The sequence below is a fragment of the Phyllostomus hastatus genome, unplaced genomic scaffold (genome assembly GCF_019186645.2).
Source record: "Phyllostomus hastatus isolate PE091 unplaced genomic scaffold, TTU_PhHast_1.1 phas_scaffold_1066, whole genome shotgun sequence".
Lineage (NCBI taxonomy): Eukaryota > Metazoa > Chordata > Mammalia > Chiroptera > Phyllostomidae > Phyllostomus > Phyllostomus hastatus.
In genome coordinates, this window is record NW_025334004.1 from 33,818,215 (window position 1) to 33,828,536 (window position 10,322).

General features: G+C 68.8%; 1 protein-coding gene across 1 annotated transcript in view; it reads left to right on the top strand.

Annotated features, from left to right (window-relative positions):
• The window catches only part of GLRX3 (glutaredoxin 3), a 28,328-nt gene extending 19,368 nt beyond the window's left edge, over window positions 1-8,960 (top strand). Inside the window, exons 7-14 of the mRNA XM_045853813.1 lie at window positions 622-823; window positions 3,134-3,306; window positions 3,554-3,615; window positions 4,786-4,843; window positions 5,931-5,983; window positions 7,797-7,836; window positions 7,921-8,013; window positions 8,707-8,960. Coding sequence (XP_045709769.1) covers window positions 622-823; window positions 3,134-3,306; window positions 3,554-3,615; window positions 4,786-4,843; window positions 5,931-5,983; window positions 7,797-7,836; window positions 7,921-8,013; window positions 8,707-8,757 — 732 coding nt within the window. The 3' untranslated portion in view covers window positions 8,758-8,960. The remainder of the gene's footprint in view (window positions 1-621; window positions 824-3,133; window positions 3,307-3,553; window positions 3,616-4,785; window positions 4,844-5,930; window positions 5,984-7,796; window positions 7,837-7,920; window positions 8,014-8,706) is intronic.
• Window positions 8,961-10,322: the final 1,362 nt, after the last annotated feature.

Here is a 10,322-nt window from a genome sequence, read left to right on the forward strand (position 1 = left end):
CCTCCGCGCCTGCTTGTCCGGGGCCCTGGCGAAGTCACGGGGACGGAGGCCCGGCGGCCCGACCTGGGGCTCCTCGGGAGCAGCGCTGGCCCATGACTGGAAGGCGGGGTGGGGGGGTGCTGCCTCTGGGCGCGGCGAGACGCTGGCCGGCCCTGGTCTGTGCTGCAGGACACGCCTGGCTGTGGCTGGGGGTCCCCTCACCCTCATGCCCCCTCTGTGGAGGCTTCGTCCCTCCCAGGGTGGGAAGTCCTTTCTGCGGGACGTTGGCCCGGGGTCTGGTTTGAGTGCGGGGTGTCCTCCCACTTCCCGTCAGCCCAGTGAGTCCCGCGGGGCGTCGGCGCGTCGTCGACCCCAGAACCACGGGCTCTAAAAGCTCCAGCTCCTCGGTGGGATTTGCTGTTTGAACATGTGTGGGCGTCGTCCAACGATGTCCCCAAAAAAGAAAAAAAACAAACAAACCAGAGAGCAGTTAACTATTTCTAAAACCGAGAAGCAGGCAGCTGGTGGGCAGATCTTAAGAAGTTCCCGGTGACAGCACTGACCCTTTGTGCTGTGGAGCCTGGCGGGTGTCCGGGCGATGAGGGGTGCCCCGCGGGTGCTCAGTGACTTCTCTGACTCCAGAATTCCCAGAAAGTCGACCGGCTAGACGGCGCGCACGCCCCGGAGCTGACCAGGAAGGTCCAGCGGCACTCCTCGGTGGGCTCCCTCCCGGCCGGGGGCAGCGAGCGCCCCCGAGAAGACCTGGAGGTCCGCCTGAAGAAGCTGACCCACGCCGCCCCCTGCATGCTGTTCATGAAGGGGACGCCGCAGGAGCCGCGCTGTGGTGAGAGGTCGCGGGGTTTGGGGGCCGTCCAGGGCGTCGGGCGCGGTGCTCAGGCGCCCCCAGGAGGGCCGGAAGCCCCAGGGCAGCAGAGATTTGTGTGGCGTGAGTCAGTGCGCACTGCAGACCCAGAAGGTGGGGCACCGGCTGGCGTCTTAGAAGCCCTCACGTACCCAAAAGTGCGCGGACAGCCCCCCCTGCCCCCCCCCCCCTCCAGGCTCGGACGAGTCTTGATTGGGCTCCCGTGTCTGCCCTGGGCCCCGCCGCCTGCCCTGCGGCCTCTTGGCACCGAGGGAGGGACTGTGTCCCTCATCCTCCCTCCGCCAGCCGGGGGCTCCTGGTCCTTCAAAGGTTCCCACCCACTTCTGGGGCTTGTCGTCGCCCCTGTTCTCGGAGCCACACGGACGCTTTGTCACGTTGACGTCCGTGAGGCTCACGGCTGCTCGACCCTCCGGCACGGGGTTCGTGGCGTTTTCCGTCCACTGGGCCCCGGGCGGCGTGACCGTGCTGCACGCCCGAGCAGGGCTGCCTCTGGGGGGCGTCGAGACTCCGGGAGCACGTGCCCGGCCGCACGGGCGGCCCTGTGTGGAGGTGGGGCGGGACTCGGAGCGGGCCCTCGATCGGGTCGCTGCGTGTCCAGGGGGCTTGCTGGGAAAATGCCAAGCTTCCAGAGAAGTTTAATGGTCAGTTCCTCTCTGCATGCTTAGCAAATTGCACGTTACATCACGAAAAAGTGTAGTTTAAAAGTCAAGTTTTCTGGTGAGGCCCATCTCGAAAAGATTGCAGATCATTCCTTTACCTCCCAGTTCTGCTCGAACGCGCACGCTGCCGGGACGGCCGTGCGGCCTGCTGCCCAGGCGCTGGAAGGCTGGCGGGAGGCGTCCGGGGCGTGGTGCCCGGTCTCTGAGGGAGGCTGCCCCTGCCTGCTCTCTGCCCTGCGGCCTGAAACTCGTCTCTGACCTTGTCGTGCAGCCACGGTGACCACAGTGCCGGGGCTGAGAGCACCTGTCCAGTCACTGCGTCAGGGGCGCTGGCTGCCGGGGAGGCCGGGCCTGTCCCCTCTGCGGTCAGACAGCAGCAGTCTCCCGTCGTTGGGGGACGACGGCCCGGGGAGACTGGCAGCCGGTCCAGCGGCACTCATGTACACATCCGTGTGGCGCCGGGGCGGGTGTGCTCCGGGAATGGTCCCGCGCTGGGTGTTATGGTTCGGCTTCATTCACGAGAACCGCTGGCGCTGTCAGGCGTGCGGGGTTTCGGAGTCGGAAGAGGAGGCTCCCTTCCAGACGGCCTGTTGGCTGAGAAGAGTGCTGGGGGTGAGCTGGGGTGTGGGGGGCGGGCCGCTGGAGGCCGAGCTCGCGGGAGGAAACAGCCTCTTCCCGGGCAGTGCTGGCGGACTCACCCCGCACGGACTCCCACACTCTCCGTCTCCAGTGCGCACGTCCCCGAGAGGGTGGGGTCCGAGTGCAGACCGGAATGTGTCCCTGAAGGATAACGAACCCACGGACACGGGGCCCCTGCACTGCAGGGGGGATCCCCTGACGTACTCTGGGGGTGCGGACAGCTCCAGGAGGAGCCGTCCAGCTCCGGCAGCGGAGGAGAGAGAACACCCGTCCCCGGTGCGCTGACAGCGCCCGACCGCCGCGGGCTGGGCAGCACGAACACTCAGGGTGCCGGCGTGCCCGTCTCTGACCGGCCGTTGCCACCGCTGCCATCACATGGCCCGTGTCTTCTGCTCAGGGACAGTGAGGGCCGAGCGGTGCTCGGGGTGGGGGGTGCATGGGGGGCAGCAGAAACCAGACCGGAGTGGGCTTCCGGCCCGGTCAGGGGCAGCTGGGGACTCTGCGGCACAGCTCCCCCTCCGAGGCTCACCGAACACCAGCGTGGGGCGCGTCCCGCCGTCCGGGTCAGCCCCCGGGGGTGCACCAGCGCAGGGCGGGGCCGTCCGTGGCTTGCCTGTGCGTCCCCTGGGTGGGTGGTCCCGGTGCTGGGCCGGAGGGCTCTGCCTTTTGTCCAGGACTTTTGGGACAGAAAATGTGCCTGGTGTACACACACACGTACACACACACACACTCACTCACTCTTCAAAACTCAGAAGTGCATTACAAAGTTAAACCACGCCTGGGCACGGGGTGCGGTTCGGTGTTAGATACGGCGCTCTTGGAGTTGGTTTTCTCCCTGCGTGCCGTCCGGCCCTGCTCACTGGGTCGCTGGTGAGCGGGTCCGCGGGTGGCGTGTCCTCCGAGAGCGGAGCGGTGGGGGCACCTGCGGGGGGGGGGGAGTCCGCTCTTCACCGCCCCTCCCTCCCGCCCGCAGGCTTCAGCAAGCAGATGGTGCAGATCCTGAACACCCACAACATCCAGTTCAGCAGCTTCGACGTCTTCTCGGACGAGGAGGTCCGCCAGGGCCTCAAAACCTTCTCCAACTGGCCCACCTACCCCCAGCTCTACGTGTCCGGCGAGCTCGTGGGAGGCCTGGACATCGTGAAGGTCGGACTGACCGGGGCAGGGGTTCCACCCAGGGCAGGGGGTCTGCCGTTAGAGCGCGGTATCGTGCGTGCTGTCGCGGGTCCCACACGCACGTTCCTTCGAGCCTCCGCGTGCACCAGCGTGTGACGTGCGGCAGTTCCGATGGCACGGCATGGCACAGCCGTGCCTGGACTCGGCGCAGCAGTGCCGTGACCAGGGAACCCCTGGTGAAGCGAGCCCCCGTGACCCGCGCCTCTGTCTGTCGCAGGAGCTGGAAGCCTCGGGGGAACTAGACTCCGTCTGCCCCAAAGCCCCCAAGCTGGAGGAGAGGTGAGCGTCCAGGAGTCTGCCCCGTTCCAGAGCCGTCTGTGACAGCCGGTGTGTGCCGCCTCTCCTGCTGGGATCGGGACCAGTCTCGCACACCCCAGCCGTGCTCAGCCGTGTGCCGGCCGTGCTCAGCCGTGTGCCGTCCGGCAGGCCGCGCCAGCCGGGGCCCTGATTGGACTGAGATGCTTTGTGTCTCCGTGGTGACTACGTGTGGGGGGTCACGGCCACGGCGGGACGGCCAGGCCTCAGTCCCCTCTGCGTGTCGGAGCCGGGCTCAGCTGTCACGACGCCCCGGTGTGGTCTGCCTCTGCAGACCGCGGCAGGGCACCGGCCAGGGGGTCCGGAGCTGTGGGACCTGCCGCGCCCGTTTCCGGAAGGGCATCGGGCGGCTTGCGGGCGTCCCATCGCGGCAGAGCTCTGACCTTGGGGACCCGGAAGGGCCCCCCGGCAGGGAGACGGGGGGGGGGCTGTCATCGGCACGAGTCGGTGGGGAGCCTTGGGAAGCGGAGGGTCTTCGGCGGCGTGGCCCCTCCAGTGTGAACTCTGGGGCTCCCGGCCGGGAGGTCGCGCTGCCCCGCTGTCCGGCCACGTCGTGTGACTCCGGGAACCTCTGGGGCTTCAAGCGCAAACCCAACTCCCGTCCTCGGCGGACAGGGTGGCCCTTGGGCGCAGCCTCTGTGCGTGTCTAGACGCCAGGCAGGCGCACGGGTGGTGACGTTGCTGACGGCCAGTGCGACCTGGTCGTGCGGCACCTGAAGTGCAGGTGGGAGTGTTGGGCCCCCGGGGCGGGGGTGGGGGCCATGCCTGAGCTCAGCACTCATTCGCTCACCCACCCTCCTCGGGCAGTCGGGGGGGCCCTTGGCTCGGGGAGTGCCCGGCCTGTGGGTGGAGAGGGGCGCACGGGGGCGGTGAGGGAGCCCCGGCAGGCCCCCGGGACAGCTCCGGGCTGCTGCCGTCTCCATGGAGCTGCGAGCGGACGGCCGACACCACAGCCGAGGGCGGGCTGTGGCCTTGAAAAGCCGCCTGGCGTCCCTCAGCGGCCGCCCCGGCCCCGCTGTCTGCAGGGAAGTGCCCGGGCATCTGCTCGTGCGGTGCCGCCCGGCGCGGCCAGCGGGGCCGGGGTGGCGTCCGGTCGCCCAGCGGAGTGGCCTCATGCCGCCGTTCTCTCCGCAGGCTCGCCGCCCTGACACGGAAAGCTCCCGTGATGCTGTTCATGAAGGGAAGCCGGCAGGTGGGGCACTCCGTGGCTCCTCTGTGACCGCCGCGCAGGGCATCCGCCCATGAGGCCCTGCCTGGGGGTCAGGGAGGGGCGGGGCCTCGAGGTGCCCATGCAGAGCGGGCGGTCAGCCTGTGCCCCTGCCCCGCCCCAGCGTCTCCCGGGTGCACTCGCCGCCGCCAGACTGGCCTGCAGACTGGCCGGGTTGGAGCTGCCCACTCACCGAGCACAGCCGCTGCCCTGCACGAGCGCGGGCAGCCCGGCGTCCTCGGGGGGGGGGGGGGAGGGGCCCTGTGGGAGCGTCCCCAGCGGGCAGAGCCCCGCTGCCCCCCGAGTGTACCTCGGCCGGCCCGTGGGTGAGCGGGGCCGTCGGGTGTACTTTTTTCCTTTCTGTGACGGCGTATTCCCATTTCTCTGAAAAGAGGATCTTAGTGTTCATCACATTCTCGCAAGGACCGCCCCCGAGGGGTTGGGGGTCATGGACAGGGCGGACTCCCCTCGAACTTTGCCCCGTCCTGTGGCCCCGCTGTCAGGCAGCCCCACTCCCCGACGGGGCCGTTCTCAGAGCTTCCCGGACTCCGCCCGTCCAGGGGCCGGCGGGGGCAGTGCCGTGAGACCGGTCAGGTCACGCGGGGTCGTTCTGCGGCTGCCGCGGGGGGCGGGGGGGGGGAACAGCAGCACCGGGAAAGTGGGGCGGAACCGCGCCCGCTGGGGTCGCCGGGCCAGGGCCTGGGCCGGGTCCTTGGGCCCCTGCGTTCACTGGAACGGAACAGGAGAAGCTGGTCGTCCCCAGCACTGAGGGAGTCCCCTTCTTCCCCCTTCGCGGTGATTGTGTTGATTCTCCGAACGGCTTTTCTGGAAGCCCAGGAAGCGTTCGTTCACCTTGGGAGCGGAATTGCTAGACTAGAGGCATGAAGGTGTTTCCCTGGTGCCGAGTCCCCCCCCACCCGGGGTTGACGGGCCCCGGGCCCCGGGGGCGCGTGCAGTTTTAGACCCTGTGGCCGCGGTGCGCACCCTCGGACGGGGCAGGGCACCCGCCGGCGGCACCCCAGGGACCCTCGGGGGTGGGGAGCGGAGCCTCACCTCCCTTTTCTGGTCTCAGGAAGCGAAGTGCGGGTTCAGCAGACAGATCCTGGAGATACTGAACAGCACTGGGTGAGTGGACCTGCTCTTCGGGCGGCGGGTGTGGCGGGAGACTCTGGTTCCCAGTTCAGTGTCTGTGCGTCTGTCCGTCCCGCTGTGCTGCGCCCTGGGTGCTTTAAGGTGGTGACGACGACGAGAGAGTGTCCCGGCCCACGACCAACTCCCAGTGACAGGGAAGTGACTGCCTGTCTGTGCTCCGGAGGGAGGTCAGTGACTTCCCTTCCACTGGGCCCGACGGTGTGTCAAGGTTGAGGGGTCGTGTGCACCTGAGGCGCACACCTCGGCGTCCGACCAGCCCAGGAGGCCGGCACTCCGGGTGCAAGTGGGAGCGGGAACGCCCGGCCCTCGCCCCCCTCTGCCCGGTGCCGAGCCGCCGGGGAGAGGACGGGCGGTTTCTGGGCTCGACGACAAAGGCCCTTTTCTGTGTCCGTTACCCGTCCGTTTGCAGACCCACGCAGAACCGAGACGTGGGTGCGGCCGGCACGCGCTCCGGGGGCCTTCCCGCATGTGTCCGCCCGTTTCCCTCACGTCCTGGCCCTCGGCTGCCTTTCCGTGCGGCGAGCGTGCACGCCGCGGCTTAACACGGACTGCGCGGCCCTGGCGGTCGCCGGGAAGGTGGTTTCCACGGCGCTCCCGTGCGCTTGGCGGGGCTGGGAGCAGCCACTGGAGCAGCGCAGGTGTGGACCTGGCCTTGGGGACAGACACGAACGCTCCGTGCGATTGTGACGTTTCACAGAGCCCAGCCGGCCAGCTCGCTGTCCTGCAGGGCCTGGCCCGCACCTGTTGGCTCTGCTGCGGACGGCGGGGGACAGGCTGGCTCGGTCCGGTCGTTACCTTCAGGCCCCTTTGTGTCCCCTCCGCCCCCGCTCCACAGTGACACACGGACAGCTCACTCCTCCCCGGCCCCAGCCTGGCCCTGGGCACCTCGGCTGGGCCATGAGGCTGGGACACTGGGCCTGGGCCAGCTCCCGTGCTGGGGGGCGTCTCCCTGTCTGCCGTCTATCCTGCTGTCTGCCCCGCGTCCATGCAGCCCAGGAGGGGCAGGGTGCCGGCTCCCTGGAGCTGGGGCCTCTTTGGGAGAGAGTGCCCCACTGCCCCCCTCTCCCCTCCCCCCGAGGCCTCTGCGGGTCTGTAGCCGGAGCTCCCCTGGGCACTGGGGAAGGGAGCCCCGGCTTTCTGCCCCTCTTCCGCTCTGGCCCGTGTCTTTGCCTGGCCACCCCCACGCCACTCGCCGCGAGGGGCTGAGTCCCATGCGCACACTGAGACGTGACTGCCACCTGTACAAGGGGCTGTTGGGACTCTGGTGACAGAGGACGGCCTGTGCCCCACCCCCTCTCAGACGGCCTGGCCTAAGGAGCCGCCCCCCTCGGCCCCCCGGACGGGAGCCTCACCTCGTGCGGGCTGGGCCCTTTCTCAAACAATGCGTTTCCACCTCTCAAACGTGTCTTGTTTGATCCCTGCTGCTGATTTAACCTGCCTTGTTTCTGGGCGGTCCCTGTGGCCCGGTCGCCGGACACATGCTCCCCCAAGGTGGGGGGGCTCCCGAGGCCAGCCTCCGGGACCTCGGGCCGACCCGGCCCCAGTCCCACGGGCTCCCCGACCCCGCGGTGACCTTCCCCCTCTGTGCGGTGGGTGGTGGTGGCCTCACGCATGCATGCAGGCAGGCAGCAGGCCCTGTCGCTGGGGCAGGCCCGCGAGCCCCACAGGGAGTGTCGTCAGCGCCCGGACGGTCCCCTCACTCCTGATGGTCCTTGGAGCACAAAGTGGGCTTCGCAGTTTCTGTTTAAAGCCGAGTTTCCAGCTGAAACGTTTTTCCTTTTTCCAGTGTCGACTACGAGACGTTCGACATCCTGGAGGATGAGGAGGTGAGTCCCGTGTGTCCGTCCTCTGTGTGTCTGTCCGTCCCCCGCGCAGCCCGGCGGGAAGGCTCAGGCCCCTTGTCTCCGCAGGTCCGCCAGGGGCTGAAGGCGTTCTCCAACTGGCCCACGTACCCGCAGCTCTACGTGCGGGGCGAGCTCGTTGGGGGCCTGGACATCGTCAAGGTGGGTCCCGTCCCCTGGCCCCCGCGGCACTCAGAGGACGCCCCCACGGGGCTGTCAGTGGCGGGACCTTCTTCCGGAACTCAGTGTGGAATGGAGGGCGCCCCCGCGTGATGGCCCCCGAGTGCTCCAGACTCGGTGGTCAGCCCAGAGCCGCAGAGGCCAGCGGACTCTGACCCGGCCGCGGCTGTCTCTGCCCCGGCCGCGGCTGTGCCGCCACCCCAGCACCCCAGCGCTGCAGGGGGTGGCAGTGAGGGGGTGGGCCCGAGAGAGCAGCGCCAGCCGGCTCGTGGCCAGGACTTCCTCGGGGGTCCGGTCTCTGCCCTTCCGAGCAGGAGGCAGGTTGTCGGCAGCGCTGAGTCCAGTGACATGGGGGGGGGGTGTTCAGACTTGTCCACTGTCCGCGCCGGCCCTGGAGCGGGGAGGCTGCGCCTATGGGCTCCCCCCCGCCCCTGTGCTGCCCGCACGGCGCCTCTGGAGCCAGCCGGGGCGGCATCTTTCCAGCCAACTGTCTCGTGGCTGCTGGGAAGGAGGTGTAATGTGTGGCACTGTGGCACTCGAGTAGCCCCGAAGTGCGTCTGTTACTTTGTGTTCAGTGTGAGGGCCTCCTCTGGGTCTCGGACACACACACGCGTCTGTAACCGCGGGTCCTCTGCACAGACACAGACACGTCGCTCTCTTCTTTCTCCTCTGCAGGAGCTGAAGGAAAATGGCGAGTTGCTGTCCACGCTGAAAGGAGAAAACTGACGACCGCCCCGCGCGGCCTGAGCGCGGGAAGTGCCTCCAGACCTCGGAGCGGGGCTGAGTGCGGCCTCTGGACGCAAGGGGCGGGGCTTCTCCCGGCCCCGCCGCGCCCCGCCCCGTGCGCTCCGCGGGCTGTGCTAAACACACCTACGTTACGTTTTTCCACCAAAAACAGAATGCAATAAACACCCTGGGATCCACAAAAAGCCTCATGCGGAAAGGTGTGTCTTTACAGAGACGTTACGCAATGCGGCGTAATGGGCTCACGTTAAGTCTGCTTTTCAGGACGCGGGGCCCTTGCCGCGGGCCCGTGGAGGAGGGAGTCCTCGGGGGGCGGGGACCGGGCTGGGGGCCCTCGGAGCCGCTCCCGGGCCAGCGGCGCCCCCCTCACTGGCTCTCGGACCAGTCTTCTGACCGCCTCCCTGAGCTCGGGCACGAGGCATGGGGCACGAGGCGCTGCGGGGTGGGCCGGACCCGGCTCCGGGAGCGGCAGCGCGTGCTGCTCGGTGGCTGATGGGTGCAGCCCAGCCAGCCCTTCCCCGGAGCACGGGGCGCGGGCAGCGGGGACACGCGGGGCGTCGCCGGTGCGTGGGCAGCGTCCCAGCTCACCGTCGTCACCTGGGCTGTCCTGACTCGGCCCTCGCACCGCCCGGGACCCCCCGGAGGTCGGTGGGGAGCTCAGGCCGGCTCTGACCCCGAGTCAAGCGGGTGGAAGCCAGTCGCTCAGTGGGGCCTCCGTCACGCGTGCCATCAGCAGGGTGGCTAAGCGCACCTCACGCTGCTGAGCTTCGGGGGGCCTGCGGCCCTGCCGTGGCCGCGGCGTTTCCCCGGCCTGTTGTCTGGTGGTTAGGGCTCCCCGCAGCTGCCTGGCGGCCACTCAGAGAAGAGACAAGGAAGGCCCCGCCCGCTGGTCGGTGGTTCCGCTGGTCGTGGGTTCGATCCCCAGCAGGGGCACATGCCTGGGTTGCGGGTTTGGTCCCCACTTGGGGTGTGTGTGGAAGGCAACTGGTCGTTGTCTCTGTCTCCCCTCCTCTCGCAAATCAATTAAAACAAACAAACGAACAGGAAATGCGTGGGCGGTAGCGAGGGCTGGCCCTCCCAGGCTGCAGTGGGGGTGGGGGGGCCCAGAGCATGCCATGGGGGCGGGGTCTGCACCCCAGAGGTGGGCGTGGCCCCGCCTCCTGCCCCGAGAGGGCGTGTCTCCCGGCTGCGTGTAATCAGGCGGGGCTCCTTCGGGCCCGGGCCGTGAGCTGCCTTTTTCCGTGTGGAATGAGAGTCGTGCAAGCAAACCTGCCCGCTGCCGGCGGACGTGGGGGTGACCGCGCTTCTGTTCGCCCCTCGCCCCGGAGGAGGAGGAGGAGGAGCCCGCCCTCTCCTTGTGCCCTTGACCCCCAGGGTCAGCCGTCTGCGTCCTGCTGTCACGCTGTTTGCACTGCCCGCCAGTGCGCCTGTCCTGTGGCGTCCTCTGCCGAGTCACCTCTGGGCCCCACCTGGTCCCGGGCGGGAGCATCCTCGCCACCGCAGGTCTGATGACGAAGAAAATGCCGACTGGCACCACCAGCCAGCCT